Below are 19,964 nucleotides of genomic sequence, written 5' to 3' on the forward strand. Positions count from 1 at the left end.
CTGAAAACCAAAGGGATCACAAAACGTTTTATGTCAGTCCTTCAGCTTCACTCAAAGAGACAGAGCCAGGAGCCAAAGAAGAGATTCAAGATGGACAAGCATGTTCCTGAAAAACCTGGAGGAGCAGAGCCACTGCCCCTCAGCAGAGAAAACCTGCAGTTGACAGCTGCCATGCTGTGCAGCACATCCAGGGGGAATGGGGCAAAATGGAGGCTTCTGGAGCAGGATAAAGGTAACCAAGTTTTCCCTGAGGCAGCTGCTCTGTGAGAGCCTGGTTCACTACAGGGTCTGAAACTCTATGTGCCCTGTCTCAATAGCTACGTCATACCTACTTTCCTGCTTCCTTGGTGCCCTTGCAAGTCACTCAGCCTTTTCACCTTCTCTAAATTTGAGTGCCCATCACAGTGTCTCCTCTCTTCCCTCAGTTTTTCCCCAGGTCTCTTGGCAGCAAAGGGTAGTGTGTGCTATGTTCGAGCTGCAGACATGTGTGTGAACACCTGCATGCCAACAGCCAGCAAACAGCCTGAAACCTTTCCTGCTGTACCCCCATGGGACTCTGCTCTGCCCAGCTGATGGTTCTTGTGGGCACTTGTGGTGGGATCCACCTCACCTCACCTGCTTTGTAGAGTCACCTACTGTGGTTGCTGCCCAGGTTTCCATTATCATCAGGGAGATGGAGTCAACAGAGCCCAGAATGTAGTTCATTCCACATCAGGGAAAAACATAACTTGCTTGAACCCAGTGGTTTATATTTATTAGCACTTCACTGATGATAAAAAGAGCTATAAAACCAGATGCTTGTCTTATAAACACCTAATCTTAAATGAACTCAACCCATAGTGACTCTGGGTACATTTATATACACTTTCTTCTTGAAACCCAAGAACAACTGTGGGCCCAGGGTCAAAATCCAACACTGCAAACTGGCTCAGTTTCTTGCTGCTGACAACAAAGATCCTTTGGAGTAGATGATTTGCACCTACAGAGAAGATGAAGTGTTGCAGTGTGGTTTAATTTAGTCAGTTGGTTTTATCAATGTTAGTTAGCCTTTATGCTCCCCCATTTGTCCCCCTGTTACATTATCATAGGTTGTCGTATCCCTCTCTGGTTTATCCCCATTGGGCAAGACAGGTTTGCACCCCTGTCTGCCCACCCCTTATTTAAGTTGCTGTAATCATTGATTTCTTTGGCATTTTTCACTGCATCCACCCAGAGGGCACCTTTCTTGCCCCACCTGGGGAAATCAAAGGACTCTTTGGGCTCGCAGACAAGTGTCCTTCTCTCATCCCTTCACCTCCTCTCAGCGTGCAGAGTTGCCCAAGCTGCACCCACGAGCAGCAGCAGCACCATCGGGGCAGACGATTCTCCCTGAGGTGCCACTCATGGGGTGGCCTCACGCGGGCGGTGCCGGCCAGACCCTTCCACCCACCCGGGGCCGGGCAGGAACCACCGCAGGGCAACGCCAGCACAGGGCTCACCTGCTCACCCACAGGCCTCCTTGGCTTCCTGTGCCTGAGTACTCCCCATGCTCAGAGCCTTCCATGGCTCTTTTGCAACAGACCCATGCCTACATATCTACATCCTTTCAGACACTGACCTTGTCCACCTCTTCCCCACCTCCCTTCCCTTCTTCCCCTCGTGGAGAGAAGATTTTGGACCAGGGCAACAGCAGTCATAGGCAGGCTCAGATTGACGAGGTCTTTAGAAGGCTGCCTGCCAACCCTTTAATGCCAACACATCACTCACAGGCCCTGCAGAGTTGTGGGTACCATAACAAGCTACATGGGTTCAGTCTGCACCACAGATCCAGCTGGAAAAATGTATCTTCTCCACTATAGGCAAGACATTGCCCTCTTCTAGAAAAGGGACACTGTCCATCATTCCATGACCTAATCATTCCATTAGGTCAGGATGCCACTGTGCATGTCACCTCAAACAAGGCTCATACTGTCCCTCTTCTTACTTTTTGTTGTGGTTTAGCCTCAGCTGACAACTAAAAACTATGTAGCTGTTTGCTCACTGCTCCCCCCACTCCATGGGATGAGGAGAAGAATTGGAAAAAAAGGTAAAACCCATTAGTTGAGATAACAACAGTTTAATAATTGAAAATAATAATAAATCATATTACTATAATGAAAAAGGAGGGAACAAAAAGAGCTGTAAATAAACCCAAGAAAGACAAATGATGCATACATAGTGCAACTGCTTACCACCCTTGTCCAATACCCATTCCATCCCTGGGCAGTGAATGGCAGCTTCCAGACAATTCCCCACAGTTTATGTACCAAACATGGTATTCTATGGTATGGAATATCCCATGGCCAGTTCGGGTCAGCTGTCCTGGCTGTGCTCCCTACTGCTTCTTGTGCAACTCCTCATTAGCAGAACACAGAAAGCTGAAAAAACCTTGATTTTTGGCAAGCCCAACTAGCAACAACTAAACCATTGGTGTGTTATCAACATTGTTCTTATCCTAAATTGATAACATAGGATTGTGCCAGCTCTTGGGAATAAAATTAATGGTATACCAGCCAAAACCAGGATACTGTGGCTCCCACAGAGTGAATGTCTGTAGGACCAAGGATGAGCTGTGGGACAGAAGTGACTCTCCAGCAGTGAGCTGCAAGACCAAAGTGTGTATGTCCCATGCAGAGCTGCAGGAATGAAGTGTGTGTCCCCAAAATTGAGCTGCAAGAGCAAAGTGAGACACACTAAGGAGAATTCAGGGAGCAGATGGATGCTGGCAGCCTGCTGCCATGCAGGGTTTGGTATGCAGGCAGATACACACACTGTGCATAACCTGCACAATCTCCAGCTACACCTGGGATCTTGCAAAGACTGATGAAAATCTTTGGGCAAGTTTTTCTGGTCATGAGGGTAACTCCACCGACAAAGGTTCCCTCCCTGTAGTCTCTGACAAAGCCAACACCATCCCTGCACGCTGTGCATTTGGAGAATAAAGAGAAATCTATCTCCTTGCAGCCCCACAAGCCAGTCTGAGCTCACAGTGGAGATACTTGCACTGAGGAACACCAAAGCTGGCTTTCACCAAGGATCTTGTTTTAAAGATTTAAAGTAGATTTGTTTAATCCTTATATTGCTGCTAAGAGACTATGTGAGCAGCAAAAGTGTGGCTCTTATGATGTCTCTTGATGTCTCTTGCTTTGATCTCCACAGGTCTCACAAGTGTGCCCCTTGCCTTAATTCCTGTGAAATCTTAAGAAAAATAAGGAAACCAATTACTAATATTAAGTGGGTGGCTTAACAGCTTGTCAGTGCTGTGTTTTGTACCATGATGCCAAGGGTGTGGTATGTGAGCCAGGAATTTGGCAAGAGACAGCAGCAGGACATGGGAGAGCTCAAGGCCTGCTGACACATACAGAAGGAGTGTATCGGCTGCAGGGAGCCAAACTGGATGCAGTTTAGTCTGTATCAGATGAAGGACATGCTACCTGTCCTTTTTCACTTTTTCCTATCTAGAGAATGTTTGTTTGTCTGAACATAAACTAAGAGGTACACAGTGGGTTCAGGCATTACATTAATAAATTAACACTATGGGAGCTATTAATATCTCTATCTCATTTGTCATATGAAGATTAGTTCAAAATTAGTCAATAGTCCAAAAATAATTAAAGGTAGATTTAAAGAAAAGAAAATCCTTAGATCCCATGACTTCTATCAAAATACATGTCATGGCTAAAACCCTGCCAGCAATCACACAGCCACTTGCATATTGTCTGGCAGTGGGATGGGAAGAGAATCAGAAAAGTGAGAAAATTCAGGGACTGAGATAAAGACAGTCTAATAGGAACACAAACAAAGCAAACAAGGAATTTGGAATTCATTCACTCCTCCCCATGGACAGCCAGGTGTTTAGCTATCCTCAGGAAAGCAGGGCTGCATCACATGTAATGGTGACTTGAGAAGACAAACATCATTGCTCCAAACATCCTCCCTTTCCTTCTTCTTCCCCCAGGTTTATATGGTGAGCATGATGCCATGTGGTGTGGTATATGCCTCTGGGATATATAGCTGCCGTCAGCTATCCTAGCTCCTTGTGCTCCTCCAGCCTCCTCACTGGGGGGATAGGTGAGAAGCTGAAAAGGCCTTGACTCTGTATTAGTGCTGCTCAGTGACAATGAAAACATTCCTCTGTTACCAATCCTGTTTTCAGGACAAATCCCAAACATAGACCCAAACCTGCTACGATGAAGAAAATTAACTCTACTGCAGCCAATGCCAGCACCTTCTCCATCCCTTATTCCATACCATTTATGTCATGCTCAGGTTCCACATGGTGCGGGGACCTGAGCACGACATTCTATGGTCTAGAATATTCCTCTGGCCAGTTTGGTTCAGCTGTCCTGGCCATGCTCCCTCCAGGCTCCTGTGCAGCTCCTTGCAGGCAGAGCATGGGAAACTGAAAAGTCCTTGACTTAGGTGAAGCACTACTTGGCAACAACTAAAACATCAGCATGTTATCCATGTTATTCTCTACTGAATCCATAACACAGCACTGTACCAGCTACTGGGAAGAAAATTAACTCTATACCAGCCAAACCAGGACAATACCTATAGTGAGAGATATGGCAATGCTGTTACCTGTGTTAGGAGGAAAGGCAAAGAGTCCCTGCTGGCTTTTATAGTGCTATGTCCCATACCACCACCACCTCATTTCTTCATACCTTTATAATGGTAATTTAGGATTTTGCCCATCAGATCATTTTCAAATGCAGTAGCCTTAGGTCACAGTGTAACAAGCAAATTCTGTTTTGGCAGGAAACGGACACAAATGTGTTTCTAACACTTCCATTGGGAAAAACATTTATTTGATCATAGCAGGAACAGGTGGCTTTGTTAGCTACACAAGCTCATCCTACAACATTTACAGGCTGTCTGCTTCTCATTTTATTGTTTGACAGTTCAGCTTCTAAGTATCTGATTTTGATAGCAGAAATTCAAATTGATCAGTTAAGTTTTATACTGAATAGTAAAATCAATCATGACGCTGAGAAAACTCAAAATATATAATATATTAAATATACCTTTCCAAGTGGTGGAATACATAGACCTGTATGTTATCCTCTCAAGCAGAAAACATTCCCTCTTGTGTTTTCTGATTTTTTCCAGGCTCTGTCGGGAAAAAAAAAGCAATGTGTCACTTTGCCACGTTCTTCCACAGATCTCTAAAGGTACCTATTTGTTGTGAAATGACAAACTCCTTGTGACACAGCAGTGTTGATACTTTCACTGGAGGTATCAACAAACCCACCAGCATTGCACAAATGAAGAAAGATCACACAAGATACTAAACAAAAATAAACACATGGTCAGACCATGGGAAGCTAAATAGGAAGAACTGAAGGAATCAACAAATCATTCCAATATTAATTCCTGAATGCCACTGCGTTCCCAGGATTTACTGGGTCAGACACTAAGTGAGTATGTGACTTGGCTGGTTTGAGCTGACCAGACACCTGCTTTGGTGGACCTTTCAAAAAGACAGATGGAAGCAGGGCTGTAGCTGTATAGGACCAACTGTCCCACATAGTGTCCTCAGGAGAAACACAACCACAGGACCCAAGGAAAGTTCTTGTTGGCATACAGCCTAATCCTGCACTGAAACAGTTGAGTGTAAAACCTCTCACAATTTTTAGTATGTATTGAAGCAAACATTTACTTACCTGGGTTCTTTCTGTGCTGACTGAAATAGCCATCTATCCTACAGTCTTATTACTCATCTAAAGTAAAAAATACCCCTTGATGTCCTGTCATGAGAAGTAGAAAATTTGTAGGTAGAAATCAAAGAGTTTAGGATAAAGTAACTTAAAACACCTTCTTAATTTTGCATGCCAAAGCCAAGATAAGCCACAGATAACAAAGCTGTTTTTCTTAAGTGAGGGGTGAAATTCAGGAGACTTTGGTTTCACCTGACTTAGCCTCAGCCCCTAGACCAGTTACAAAGCTGACCAGTAAATTACTAGCTGTGTTCCCAATTCTCTTCTCTACCTTATTGTCCCAATCACATGACAACTTAGCTTTTCAAACAGAAAAATAAGGTACTCCATCCCTGAAAGTGTTCACAGCCAGGCTGGATGGGGCTTTGAGCAATCTGGTCTAGTGGAAGGTGTCCCTGCCTGTGGCAGGGAAGTTGGAACCAGATGATCTTTAAGGTCCCTTTCAATTCAAACTATTCTATGACAGGCAGGATGGACAAGTGGGTCTTTTTGACATTTAAACTTAAGATACAGTGTAAGAACAACCAGCAAGTGCTTAACAGTCAAAATACTAAACATCTTTCTAAAGAAATACACATTTCCTCCTGGGTGGCATAAAACCACATCCCCAGCGTCTCTGGGAAACTGAATGGAAAATACTTGTGAATTGACAGTGATTCTTTAGCTGCTTCCAGTGCTGCCAGAGAGCACCTTCACTGGAAACAGCTCACTTGCCAAAAAGAAGTTTCTCTCACCTGCCCTTTGGCTTCGCTAGGGATGTTTGAGGTTTCCCTGACCCCATGAAGCAGTTTGCTATGGCAGCAGTGCAAACATCAACACTGCCGACAGCCTCTGAAGCCTTCCATGGAGCAGGCACAGCAGGACTGGAACTGCAGTAACTCAGGCACAGCCATAAATGCTCCAGACAAAGGGCCATGAGCAATAACCTGTAAAATGCATGTACACAGAAACCAGGGTGAGTATCACGTAGAGCTGGGAGGAACATGGCACTGCCAGGTGAACAGGATTTGCTCCATCTGGCAATCAGACTGGTAAAACAAAATAAAACCCATAAACTGAAATCTTAATGACAAGTTCTGTTTTTCAATTGGTACTCCAATAAGTAATTGAAGAACCAGGATGATGCAGATTTTTCTTAAGGTTATGTGAGGAAAATGGGGCATGAAGAAGAAGGAAAAAGGAGGCGAAAAAAGCACCAAGCTGTCTTGTTGCTGACTGCATGCTCCCTCTCCCCAGTTATCTGATATCTCAAGCTTGGCAACTGCTGTCATTAGCAGCAGAGATACTCTTCTAATTCAATAACTGAACGGGAGCAGTAGAAGGACAGGGAAAAAGAACAGCCCCACACTGTAAAACCCTCTCATGCCCTGGACTTGCTGTCTGCTGCCTCCGGCCCTCCTTCCGCCCCCTCCCCGTTCTTCATTTGCTCCCTTCCTTCCGTCCTTCCTCTCATGTTCCCCAGCTGCCATTTCAGAGCTGCATTTCCCTGGCCCACCCCCTCAGCCTCAGCTGCTTTCAGACACCCACTGCATCGTTCTGCATATGAAAATGAGCTGTCACATTTTCCAGCCTCTGAAGCAAGAGATTATTTTTGGGAGAGGTGGTTTTGACAGCTCTGCTCTGTAATTCAAAGACAGAGCACAGAGCAGGGGGAGAAGATACAGCAGATGAACACGCACACAAAGCTCCTGACTCTGCATTTAGAAGGGACCGGAGATCTCTGGGGGGACACAAAGCTCCTGTGGACTGTGGGAGTCAAGGAACAGATATGTCTCCTCACTTTTGACCGCTGCTCTTTCCTGAGCCAAGGCCAGCTGCTACCAACACGGCTACAGGACATACCATTGAGATGACAGTCAAGCCTGCTTGTGGAGGACAGGCACAGCAAACCCTCTCTCCACCAAGTCCTTCACCCCACCTGCATCCCAATCCCCCACACCACCAGGCAGTCTCTTTTTCAGAGCCCATACTCCCTGCTAAACCCAGAACTCGTCTGAAGATCTGGCCTAAAGGAGGGGAAGTGTAACAGGTTTTTGATCTACCAGTCCAACACCAGTATTTCTGTGTATTTTGACTGGAGCTGGTCAGTGCACAACACAAAACTTGCAGGGCTCTGTACTTGGATGGCAACAGCAACAGACAAGCATTGACATGGTGGGAACAAAGCCCAAGGGTGAGAAGAGACTCTCACACAGGAGAATGGGCAAGAGGCTTCCTGAGTAACCAGACAAGCAGACTGAAAAGAGGCGTGGCTGCAGAGGGCTGCTCTGGAAATTAAAGTTGAAACAAGCTGGTTTGAAGAAGCGAAGAGGGCAGTTGGGGAGGCAGGGCTGGAGGTGTCAGTGGAGGAGGAATACATTAGGGAGGATCCAGAAATGGTGGAGGAGCCAGCAGGATCTGAATGGCTATACATGATGCAGAGCAGGCTCTGGCAAGTGCAGGTTACTGGGAATGGCCACAGGGAGAGGCTTTCATGGAGCAAAAGCAGTATGGAAATCATGGAAAGGAAGGGGCATTAAGAGGTACTAAGAAACATGGTATGTGCCGGGGCACATGAGATTGGCAGCTGAGACAGGCAAGCCGAGAGGAGCTGTGGAGAATCGCTGCTAAAAGGGGTGCCAAGGGCAGCGAGGGTGATCCTGCAGCAACCACAGCAACAAAGAACTGAAATGGCCTACTGGGAAGCCAAGAGGAGGATGGGCAAGGAGGTAAAGCAAGGACAGAGGAGAGAGAAGTAAGAGTGGGAAGAGAACAAAACAGAACAGACCACCTGGAGCATGAGCTGCCATGCAAGTCAGCCCTTTATTTTCTTATAGTCACACCATAGCAGAGTTGAGAAGTACCTGTCAGTGTTGGATCATAACTTACTTCATGTCACATAAATTAAGCGATATGGCCAAAACTTCAAAGTATTTACAAAGATGAAAGTCACCCTTATGACAAATCTGAAATGCACATGATCAAGCTTAAACATCACTATGCTAATTTCACCTTTTCATTTTATATGAAAATAATTGTATTCCCTCCAAAGAACACCTTACTTATAGAAGATTACTGTGGAATCATTGTAACTTCTTCCAACAGTCCAGCACACACCTTCAGCATGTTGCCATAGCAAACAAACTAAAAATGGCAACAGTATTATCATGTTACAGATATTCTGTTCATGTTGGAAATTGGATTTTTAACAATAAAGTTCTTACTGTATCAGTGAAATATTTGAATATATGCATTACATACAAGTAAGGGTGAAAAAGTGACAATTTTCTGCTGAATGTACAGAAAAACTATTCGTTTTGTGAGTGAATTTATCATGTTGGCTGGTGCAACTTTTACAGATTTAGTTTTAGTGGCAATAATTTGTTTCAAATGAGATTTCAGAATGTTTTACATAAAACCACTTAAAATCACAAAAACTATGACAGAACTTGCCATAAACAGCAAGCACAGAATTTCACCAATATCTACTGAGTATTTGTTACACAACCTTTCTTTCAGCCAGGGCAGATGCACTTGTGAGGCAGGAGCTCTCTCCCCAGCTGCACCTTGGGTGACAGTAGCACTTCTGGCAAAGGACAGAATGTTCTGGGAGCCAAGCAACCATTTTATCAACATTTTTTCCCTGTTCATTTCAGTGTGAAACACACAGTAAACACACTTTCTCATTTCTCCACCCAGAGATGGATCCAGTGGAGCAATTTGTAAACAACTGTTTGCTACTAGTAGTGAAAGGAGTTTGGATCATCCTGAAGTGAATGCTCTTTAGGGAATTCCCCCTAGATAAGACAGTCAAGCCAATCTGTTTCCCTGCAGACATTGCAGGGATCTTAAAATTCTGTCAGAAACTCAGGCAGATACCCTGCTGCAGACCCAAAACAGAAGATGGAGATGCAGTTTCTCTCTATGGCACGTTTTCATACAGGTGCCAATTGTAGCAGCTGTAGGAGCATGGAGAAAGGGATTCCATCACTGGCAGCCTGGTGCAAGGGGCATGGTAGGACAGCACATCCCATCAGATCTGTCTGATGGGATACTACTGGGTACGCAGTAGTACTACTGAGAAGCCAAATAACAGGGATTCCATCTGTATAATGTATTAGCTGAAATACTGGAATTAAAGCAATATTTTAAAAAAAGTCTTCCTGGGAATAAAATTACCACTCTTTTGTCAATACATGTCTGTGAAATTATTACTACTTTAAATCACATACATCTGTTGTCATGTTTTGCAATGTTTATATCCTTTTTCTATCTTCAGGCTGAAGAAACTGCTCATTTCTTGCATGTTGGTTTGGGTTTTTTGTTGGTTTTTTGTTTTTGTTTATTTTTTTCCTTTTCTTTTCTTTTCTTTTCTCTTTCAGGCATAACTAAACTCTCTGGGACAGGTGTTTCTTGTTTATTTGCTTACCAGCAAGGTCCAGGAACACATCACTTGCTTCCAGAGCCCATCTGCCAATTGGGATTGGCTGACATGGGGAAGAACTAAGAAGAATGAAAGAATAAGACCATGACACCATTGAAAAGAGGAAGGACAGGAAGAATGACATAATCACAGAACAATTAGGTTTGAGAAGGTATCTGAGACCTTTGACTGAACACCATCATGCCAATTGACCAGGGCACTGAGTACCACCTCCAGTCTTTCCTTAAACACTCCCAGGCATGATGACTCCAGGACCTCCCTGGGCAGCCCATTTCAGTGCCTTTATGTGAAGAAATTCCTCCTAATGTTCAACCCAAACTGCCCCTGAGGCAGCTTGAGGCTGTCTTCTCATCCTGCCTGGGAAAAGAGCTCAACCCCCACCTGGCTACAACCTCTCATCAGGGAGTTACAGAGTGATAAGGTCACCCCCGAGCCTCCTTTTCTCCAGACTAAGCACTCCAAGTTCCCTCAGCTGCTCCTCACAAGGCTGGTGCTCCAGACTGCACAGCAGCTCAGTTGTCCTTCTCTGGACTCTCTCCGGCACCTCCATGTCCTTCTTGAACTGAGGGGCCCAGAACTGGACACCACTCAAGGTGTGGCCTCACCAGTGCTGAGTACATGGGGAGGGCCACTGCCCTGGTCCTGCTGGCCACACTATTGCTGATACAGGCCAGGATGCCATTGGCCTTCTTGGCCACCTGGGCACACACTGGATGATGTTCAGTAGCTGTTGAGCAGCACCCACAGGTGCTTTTCTTCTAAGCAGCTTTCCAGACACTCTACCCACAGCAGGTAGTACTGCATGAGGTTATATGGACAAAGCATAGGACTGAGCAATTCTCCTTATTGAACCTCCTACCGCTGGCTTTGGGCCATTGATCCACCTTGTTCAGATCCCTCTGCACAGAATTCCTACCCCACAGCAGACTGACACTCACACCCAACTTGGTGCCATCCACAAATTTACTGGATCCCCTCATCCAGATCATCAATGAAGACATGAGACAGGACTGAGCCCAACACTCATCCCTGGGGACACCACTGGTGACTGGATGCCATTCACCACCACTCTCTGGGCTGGGCCATCCAGCCAGTTTTCAACCCAGTGAAGAGCTTGTCCCTCCAAGTCACAGGCTGCCAGCTTTTTCAGGAGTATGCTGTGGGACATGGAGTCAAAAGCTTTCCTGAAACCCAGGTAGACTACATCCACAACCTTCCCCTCATCTGCTAGGCAGATCACCTGAACGTAAAATGACAATCAGGTTGGAAAGGCAGGACCTGGCTTTCCTAAACCATCCTGGCTGGAACATCCCATGATTGTCTTGTGCGTCACGTGATTGCACTCAAGATTATCTGGTTCATAACCTTGCTGGGCACTGAGGTTAGGGTGACAGGCCTGTAATTCTCTGGGTCCACCTTCTGGCCCGTCTTGTGGCTGGGTGTCACACTGGCCAGCTTCCAGTCATGTGGGACCTCCCTGGTTAGCCAGGACTGATGATAAATGATGAAGAGGGGCTTGGCAAGCTCTTCAACCAGCTCCCTCATCACCCTAGGACGAGTTCAATCCAGTCCCATGGACTTGTAAGCATCTAAGTGGCACAGCAGGTTACTAATTGCTTCCTCCTGGACTACAGGGTGTCCATCCCTGTCTACCAGCTCAGGAGGCCCATTGTCCTGAGAATAACTGGTCTTACTATGAAAGACCGAGGAAAAAGTGTTAGGAAAAAAAAATAAATAAAGGAAAATGCTCTGACCAAAGATGCTGGACTGCTTAGGAGGAGGAGGGGAAATCTCTTAAGTGAGGCTAAATAAGCAGGAGGAAAGAAACTGAACCATAACGAAGCATCAATGGCATTTCTAGAGCGCAACACCAGTCACAGCTGCAGCCTGGCCTGGATCTGGCCTCTCAGGTCGTGACACACACAGCCTTCCAACTTTCGTTACAACTTTCTGACGGGAAAAGGAGCCCGCCTTAAACCCTGCGTGGAGCAGCCCGGATCACACGGCTCTCGCCCTCCTGGCGCGCCGCAGCCGCGGGGTGACGCGACTAGCAGCGACCCCGCTAAGCCGCAGCTGTTCCCGAGCCGGCCGGGCGGCAGCAGCCGGCGAGCGGGCGAGGCAGCCGCGGCCAGGCCGAGCCCCGCGGGGCCGAGCCGCCTGGGGTCTCCTCAGACTGCGGTCTCACTCGGATCTCTGCCAGCAACAGCGCCCTGCGCTGACACGGACAGCGCCGGGCGTCCCGGGGCAGACTGGGGTGGTCCCGGCCTCCCCCACCCCGAGGGCGCTGCCAGGACACAGCAGCGGGTCCGCCGGGCGCGCCCAGCCACGGCGATGGCCCAGACAGGCCCGAGGAGGTCGGAACGACCGCGCCGCTCTCTCCCTCTCCCCCCGCCCGCGGCCCCACTTCACCTCAGCCCGGTGGGGAGCGGGGACAGCACCGGGGAGGCAGCTCCCTCCCCCGCCGTGTGACCTCATGCAGGAGGAAGCGCCGAGCCGCCCCCGCCGCTCCCACACGGATGCCGGGGAGGGAAGGGAAGGGCACGGCAGGGGGCGGGGGCGGCCGCCCTGACTCAGCCGCCGGCGGGGACACGCCGCGCTGACACTCCGGCCACGCCGCCGCGCGGCCGCCGATCACGCGCGGCTGCCGGGCGCCCATTGGCCGCCGCCCCACACACCTTTGCCCGCGATTGGCCGGCGGGCGGCCGAGGGCCCCGCCCACCCCCCCGCGCGCGGGCCCGGGGGCGCTGCCGCCCGAGTGGGGAGCGGCGAACAAAAAGAGGAAAACCGGGAGAGCGGCGGCACCTCGGGGCAGGCTCGGCTCCTCCGGTGAGCGAACCGGGCATCCCGGGGGGTCGGGGCGGCTGGGGCGGAGGGAGTCCCCGGGGGTGGTGCGGCATGGGGATCCCCGGGGCACGTGCGGGGGCGACCCTCGATAGGAGGGACCGCGGGCGGGAGGTTGGCTGGCGTGGCGGCTGAAGGAGTTGAGCCGCGGCGGAGGACCGGAGGTGCTGGGGTGGGCTGTAGGAGCGCCGCCCGCGTGGAGAGCTCTTCGCGGGGCAAGCCGGCGAGGGAAGCCTCGGCAGTGAGAGAAGCCGCCGAAAACCTGTTGGCAGCGCCGGCCCGGCGCCGTGCAGCCTCGTGCCTGCGTTCCCGACCGGGCGCGGGCGCTGGTCTCGGCGACTGCATGTGCCAGGTGGCAGCGGAGAGGGAGGAGAAAGCCGGGGGGATCCCGGCGCCACGCGGGGTGGGCGGCGCGGCGGCAGGGAAGCGGAACGGTGCCGCGGGACGAGCCGGCCGGCCGTCTCCCCCTTAACCCGCTTCCCGCAGGGTCGCCGCTTCGCTTCGCTTCCCTTCCCCCGCGCCGGGTGTGGCGGCGCTGACCCCAGCCCGGCCGCCGCCCGCTGTGGCGGCTCCTCCCGCCCGGCCGCTTCCCCGCCCGCCCTCACAGCCGGCCGCCGCCGCGCGCCGGAGGCGGGGGCGCCGCGCGGGGGAACTGGGGGAAAGGTCGGCGCGCGGCGGCGCCGCATCACGCTTTGTTCAGGCGCCCCGCCCCGGGCCGCGCCCTGCTCGGTGCGGGCCAATGGGCGCCCGGCGCGGCTCGGAGGGAGCCAATAAGGGAGGGCGGGGGCGGCGCGCGCGGAGGCGGCCGGCGGGGTGCGCTGAGGTGAGGGTGGCGCGCGCCCAATGTCGGGGGCGGGGCCCGGGCCTGAGCCCCGCCCACAGCCCCGCGCGAGGGCCGGGCGGGGAGCGCGCTGCGGGGAGCGCGCTGCGGGGAGCGCGCTGCGGGGAGCTCGGTTCCACGAGCAGCTGGTTTCCCTTGCCTGTGCGAGAGTGTGACAGAGATCCTTCGAGTACTTTACAGAACATTTTTTGATGCTAATACCTTCCGAAGAAAATATGAATCAGCACCAGTGTGGCCAAAATAAGCACAATCCTGTGGGCTGTGTGCTTCCAAAGCAAAAATAGAAGGAGGGTGGGATGGTGGAGGAAGTTTTGATTTAATTTTTTGGGGGGTGTGAAGATTTTTCTTAAGTTCTCAGAGATAGTTCATGTAGTGTGGAATAACTTTAACATACTTAACATCCAGAGTAGTTCTTTTGTCTCAAGCAATTATATAATTTTCATCTGATGGCCAGATGTCCTCGCTAACAACTTCATGAAAATATTAGATAAATAAGAAAGAAGGCAGGAAAATACAGGTACATGAAGTGTCTTTATCTTGCACAGGTTGCCTTGCTTGTTTTTAGCAATGCCTTCTTACAAGCAGCTGCAAAATACTCAAACTTAGCATCAGGTTTAAAGTTTCCTTTTTTCTCTAACCAAAACAGGAGTAAGAAATGGAGATGATGACTGAAAAACAGAGAGATATGAGGTATTTCTGGAACAATACCCCTGAAAAAAGCGATTATGAGGCTGTAGAAGCCCTTATTTCTATGAGTTGCAGCTGGAAACCAGACCTCAAGAAACATGGAGAAATGAGACCCATAACTCCTGCATCTGACATATCAGAAGAAAGTGATGAGGCTTTGCTTCCTGGAGCAGCGGACTTTAACGCAATACCAGCATTAGTAAGTTTTCCAGTTTGTGTGTGTGTGCTTGTTTTTAACAATGTGGTGATGTCCTGTTAGTGTCTCCCTCTTACTGTGTCTCTCTGTCCTGCGCAGTGCCTGACCCCTCCCTACAGCCCTTCGGACTTGGAGATGTCGCAGGTGATCCATCCCCTCAGCAAGGCGCTGCCCGAGGCTTCCAAGCCTCCTCTGGCCACACCTCAGAGAGAAGCAGAGAGGTCTCCAACAGCCAGGCCTCTAAAAGCTCGAGTGACAAGTGTTATCCGCCACACGGCCGATGCCCAGCTCTGTGATCACAAAACCTTCCCTGTGAGAACAGCCAGTGTGCTCAAATACCAGGACAGTGCTTGGAGGGAAGCAAACTGGAAACAGGATGCCAAAGAAGAGCACTCCATGTGCTCCACCGTGGCACCAAGTGGAGCCAGTGCTGAGACCAGCGAACTGTCAGTGGCAGAAGGAAGAACTGCAGAGCCAGCTGTTGGTCCCATGCCCTTGACAGAGCCCTCGGTGAGCAAGGAGGAGCCTGTCCCTGAACCAGCAGAGCAGCCTGCGGTGGCAGCACCGCTGTCCCCCGCCCCAGGCAGCGGAGCTCCCCCTGTGCCAGTGATTTGCCAGATGGTCCCGCTGCCCACAAACAACAATGTTGTGACGGCCGTGGTGCCCAGCACCGCGCCGAGCCAGCAGCCGGCTCTCTGTCAGCCCATGGTCTTCATGGGCACCCAGGTTCCCAAAGGTGCCCTCATGTTTGTTGTGCCCCAGCCAGTTGTGCAGGGCTCAAAGGCTCCCATTGTTAGTCCAAATGGCACGAGACTGTCTCCCATTGCGCCTGCTCCTGGCTTTGTACCTTCTACAGCAAAAACCACTCCTCAGGCTGATTCTTCAAGAATAAGAAGTCACATTTGCGGCTACCCAGGATGTGGGAAAACGTACTTCAAGAGCTCCCATTTGAAGGCTCATGTCAGAACACACACAGGTTGGTTAGTGCTGCTGCATGTTAAAATCTGGTGTAGAAAACTGTGGTTGTATATACAGCTTGTTATAGTTGTAGCGATTACTGGATCTGTTTATTGAACAAACTGTGGGCCAGCAATGAAATACTATTTTTGCCAGCATGCATTATAATGCTGCCTAATCTCTGACGGGAAGTCTCCCCGAGGGGAAGTTGACTCTGCACTTTGTTCGTGCTGGACTCGCTGCGTGTCAGAAGGTGTTCAGTAATGCATCTGTGGAAGCAAGGCCTTGCCCAACATGGAGCATGCTTTCCAGAGCTAAAGATTCCTTATTAGGCTTCTCCTCAGGAATGCCTTTGCCAGAAGTGGGTAAAACTTGGAGATTGTTTTATTAGAGGATGTGAGAATCCACTCCAAACTATTCCTGTCTTGGTTATTCTAGAGTAACTTCTCCAGCCTCAGCCCTTAAATGCAGTAGCAGAAAGAGTTCCATGTATTTTCACACAGGCTCACAGTGCACTACTGGAGATCAGTTACATAAAACATCATTGCAGGCTGTGCTTCAGAGGGGAATTTTAGGCATGCTGAGTCATCATTATGCGCAGTTTACGTGGAGTTGAGTGTTAAAATCGGCAGTCTTGAGATGTGAAAAGCATTTCAAACAATTTGGTTCCAGAGGATTTTTAACCTTTAACCCTTACCCATACTACTTAGCCTTGGAGACAGTGAGTCTGCATGTTTAAATATTACATTAAAGATAAACAATGTTCCACATTTTGTGTGTGTATAATGCTTACGTAGATTTTTGGCTTAACTGCCTTAATAGAAAGTTTCCTGCCAATCAAGTGAAATACTGCCAGTGAAGGCAGCGGTGTTTATTGCTCAGTACTCACTGGGTTTTTCCCTTTGTAATTCCTTTCCCTCTAGGAGAAAAGCCGTTCAGTTGCAGTTGGAAAGGCTGTGAGAGGAGGTTTGCACGGTCTGATGAACTGTCCCGGCACCGCAGGACGCACACCGGGGAGAAGAAGTTTGCCTGCCCCATGTGCGAGCGGCGGTTCATGCGGAGCGACCACCTCACGAAGCACGCACGTTGCCACTTTTCGGCAAAGAAATTACCGAACTGGCAAATGGAAGTGAGCAAGCTCAGTGATGTTGCCGTGCCACCAACGTCTGCAACCGCCCAGTGACAGGACTTGATCTGAAGACAGTGGAATTAACTGTTGCTGGGATAGGCTGGCTGGAAAAAAGCTTTTTCTCCCGGTCTGTGGTTCTCCCACACTGGCTGCTGACAGCAGTACAGAGAGGCAAAGGCAGCCTGCAGTCAGTCACAAAAAATGTTGCTGTGGCTGACTGGAATAGCAGGTGTCTTTTGCACTGGTGAGGAGAGAAAGAAGGGGAAGGCTCTAGAGCAGAGCAGCCACATTGTGCCAGTTTTGAATTTTGCAAATCACTTGTGTATGTTCTAGTTCCAGTCCCATGCAAGTGTTTCTGAGGGTTTGCTGCTCATGCCTGACGCCAGCTCCAGTTTTAGCTGTCAGTTGTCCATCTTCAGTAGGCGCAGACAAGGACAGCGGCAATGTACGGGCACGGGCTTGAAAGCCTAGAACCCACCTGCATAAAATAATCTATATCTGTTTTGCTATTTCTGCCACCTTTGCTTGGTAGGAGTCCTTCTCCTAACAGTTCTCCAGCCCCATCATAATCGATGATTCGGTGCCAGACTCCTGGAGATTTTAGACATCTCCTTCTGCATGGGGTGGTTAACAAACCCAGCTTTACACTGCTGTGTCCAGAGGGGCTTGGGATGGGCATGCAGGGGCAATGCATGGGCAGCCAAAGGGCAGGAACATTGCGGAATCCTTAATAGCTTTGTAATGTTTTCTCAGCTGCTTTGGCAAATTTTGCGATTGTAACAGCTGGTTATACCCTGGCATCGCATGATGCTTCTGCTTTTGTGTTGCTTGTGGTTTCCTTTCCACCTTCTCACTGTGCTTGTCATAAGTGGATAACGGGGCACCTTGAAGACAAACTTGGTAACCATAAACTACTCTGGTTGATTAAAGAAGAAAACCAAGAATCTTAGATTTCTTGATTGTGTTATTCTTTGAAAGGTGGTTTATGCTAAAATTGAAATGGATATATTATATAATGTATTAAATTAGAAAGTTGTGATTCAAAGAGGAAAACAAGGCATCAAAGACACCGGCTAGAATTTAAACCAGCTTTTGTGACAATGCATCAATTCTCACTGTATTTTATCATGTTATGTTGAGGACACATATCAGAAAGTGAATGGTTTGACAATAGTGTATTAGATTTGCTTTTTGTGACTACTTTAAAGATTTGCACATTTCTTAAGTTGTACTTTATACTTTGTTTACAATAAACCAATTTTCTTTAATATTGACTTTTTTTTTAAATTCATAGTGGAACTTACGCATTTGCAAGGAAAAATAACCTCAAAATAAAATTGTCCTGACCAATGGAACACTATCTCTTCATTTTTAATATTTTTAAAGCACTATAAAGCCCACAGGAATGGAATTGCAGGTCTGTGGTTACTACTCTGCATCTCTGTTTTGGGTTTTTTGTCCCAGCTTTTCATCCCCCAGCTTTTCTTCAGCACCCAAAGCTAATCATGCCTGTGTGAGCTGTTGTGACTCTGGTGAAAAGTATTTCCTTTATGTTGGTGATTGCACTGCCTTCCCCAGGAAGGAACCTGGTCGTGTTCCTGACGGCCCGGCTGTGGGGCAGAGGTGGTGGCTGCTCCCCGGTGTGGGATTGGGTCCCTTGTGGCCCTCCCCAGGGCCAGCGGGCGTGTGGTGCTGGCCCCGAGATGGGTCCAGGCTGGGGCTTTGCCTGCCCTGTTAAAGGTGTTGCTGCAGGAGTTCCCTGCCAGGAGGAGAGCAGGGAACTGGAGTTCTCTCATCTCAGGGCAGAGGGAGGCTGGGCAGTCTGCCTTCTCTGTCTGCTGCCCCTGCGTGCCAGCAGTGGCCATTGGCACTGCTCATGTGGGCTCTTCTGCATCCTGCTCAGATCCCCACATACAGGGATCCCCAGATTTCACAATCACACGGATGCTGACTCAATGCCCTTCCCTGCTGTGGGTTTGGGGCAGAGGCACTCCTTACCTTATCCTGTGTGACACAGGGCCCTGCATAGGGAGCATCTGAGTCATTGCCTTTCTTGTTCCAGGTGGGATATGCCATCATAGCCCAATGCAAAAGAGAGGCTCCTTCCCCAGAAATAGGAGATGTGAGTCCCATTCCACCATCTTGCTTCATGGTATTTCTCATTTCGTGGCCATGAGATAAAATATTTTAACAGCTCTGGGTCTGAGACCTTTCCACATTTGCAAGTAGCCAGTGGATTGGAATGAGGTCCCCTCACCAGCTGTGCCTGACACGCTGATCCTTGAAAGCCATTTTCTGCTGCAGCCCTGCAGAAGACGGAGCATAGAGAACGTGCCACCTCCCCACTGCTATTCTGCCCATGCCATGGCCCTGTCCCTCTCCTCAGCAGTGCATGCAGTGGGCTTTGAAGCCCTTCTCTCTAAGCATGGAGCTGAACTTAAATCTGACTTTCCAGGCAAGCACTCTCATGCTGCCATGCAATAAGAGAGGAAGAAAATGTGTTTCCATGCTGTGATCTTGGTGCCTGTGTTTTCTGAAGTAAAAGCAGCTGCTGGTGCTTTTTGAGTAGCAATGCATTCTGGAGGTATGCAGGGGCTGTGCCCTGGGACCACCCACTGGCTGCACTGCTGGGAGGCTGCTGTTTCTGGCATGCTGTGAGCTAAATAAAATACAGCTTCTCCCTCTACATACAGAACTTACCAGCAAGAAGTGCACTTCTGGCTGCTTCTAGCTGAAGACAGAATCATAGTTGTGAATTTACCTCATGGCATTTTTACAGCTTAACTATGAAAGCCAGCTGGAAATTACATCAGCTATTTTGGGGTTTAATCCAAGGCTAACCTGAAAAATGTAGTTGAAAGGGCATTATTAGACACCTTTTCAATGCTAACTTTATTGTGCAATCAAATTTGGCTGCATAGTAGGAAGATTGATTTTTATGAATTTTCTACACATCGCTGTAAATAATTAGAACCTACTTATTCCTGTATGTAAAACAAAGGCACACCTCATATTTTTTTTCCTGTTTGGGTTCAGTGATGAAGCCAAACAGAAATGCAAACCAAGACGCTCTCAGAAACGCCCACAATTAGTACTTGGATGCCAACACTGGCTGGCGCTGGCTGTGGCAGGGCTTGCTAGGGTGGCCACAG

General features: G+C 49.0%; 1 protein-coding gene and 1 long non-coding RNA gene across 4 annotated transcripts; one reads left to right on the forward strand and one right to left on the reverse strand.

The window, feature by feature from the left end:
• Positions 1-2,678: 2,678 nt before the first annotated feature.
• LOC110481126 (uncharacterized) lies at positions 2,679-12,767 on the reverse strand. 3 transcript variants are annotated; one of them, XR_013340533.1, is made up of 5 exons: positions 12,571-12,767; positions 10,147-10,220; positions 6,473-6,664; positions 5,046-5,133; positions 2,679-2,688 (listed from the first exon to the last, which is right to left on the reverse strand). It is a non-coding gene; the product is annotated as an uncharacterized LOC110481126 (long non-coding RNA). The 3 variants fall into 3 exon arrangements; XR_002467205.2 differs by lacking the exon at positions 2,679-2,688 and having other exon boundaries at positions 4,796-5,133; XR_002467206.3 differs by lacking the exons at positions 2,679-2,688; positions 10,147-10,220 and having other exon boundaries at positions 4,796-5,133.
• Positions 12,768-12,873: 106 nt separating this feature from the next.
• KLF10 (KLF transcription factor 10) lies at positions 12,874-18,167 on the forward strand. Its single transcript, XM_021549588.2, has 4 exons — positions 12,874-12,987; positions 14,490-14,729; positions 14,826-15,702; positions 16,607-18,167. The coding sequence occupies exons 2-4, from the start codon at positions 14,499-14,501 to the stop codon at positions 16,864-16,866; spliced, it is 1,368 nt and encodes a 455-aa protein (XP_021405263.2). The 5' UTR covers positions 12,874-12,987; positions 14,490-14,498; the 3' UTR covers positions 16,867-18,167.
• Positions 18,168-19,964: the final 1,797 nt, after the last annotated feature.

Source organism: Lonchura striata, chromosome 1 (genome assembly GCF_046129695.1).
Source record: "Lonchura striata isolate bLonStr1 chromosome 1, bLonStr1.mat, whole genome shotgun sequence".
In the NCBI taxonomy this organism is placed as follows: Eukaryota; Metazoa; Chordata; class Aves; order Passeriformes; family Estrildidae; genus Lonchura; species Lonchura striata.

Bases quoted from the DNA above. Each gene is read 5' to 3' on its own strand.
- KLF10 (XM_021549588.2), top strand. From the start codon at position 14,499: ATGGAGATGATGACTGAAAAACAGAGAGATATGAGGTATTTCTGGAAC. The intron at 14,730-14,825 runs GTAAGTTTTCCA...TGTCCTGCGCAG, and splicing joins TTAACGCAATACCAGCATTA to TGCCTGACCCCTCCCTACAG. The intron at 15,703-16,606 runs GTTGGTTAGTGC...CTTTCCCTCTAG, and splicing joins TCATGTCAGAACACACACAG to GAGAAAAGCCGTTCAGTTGC.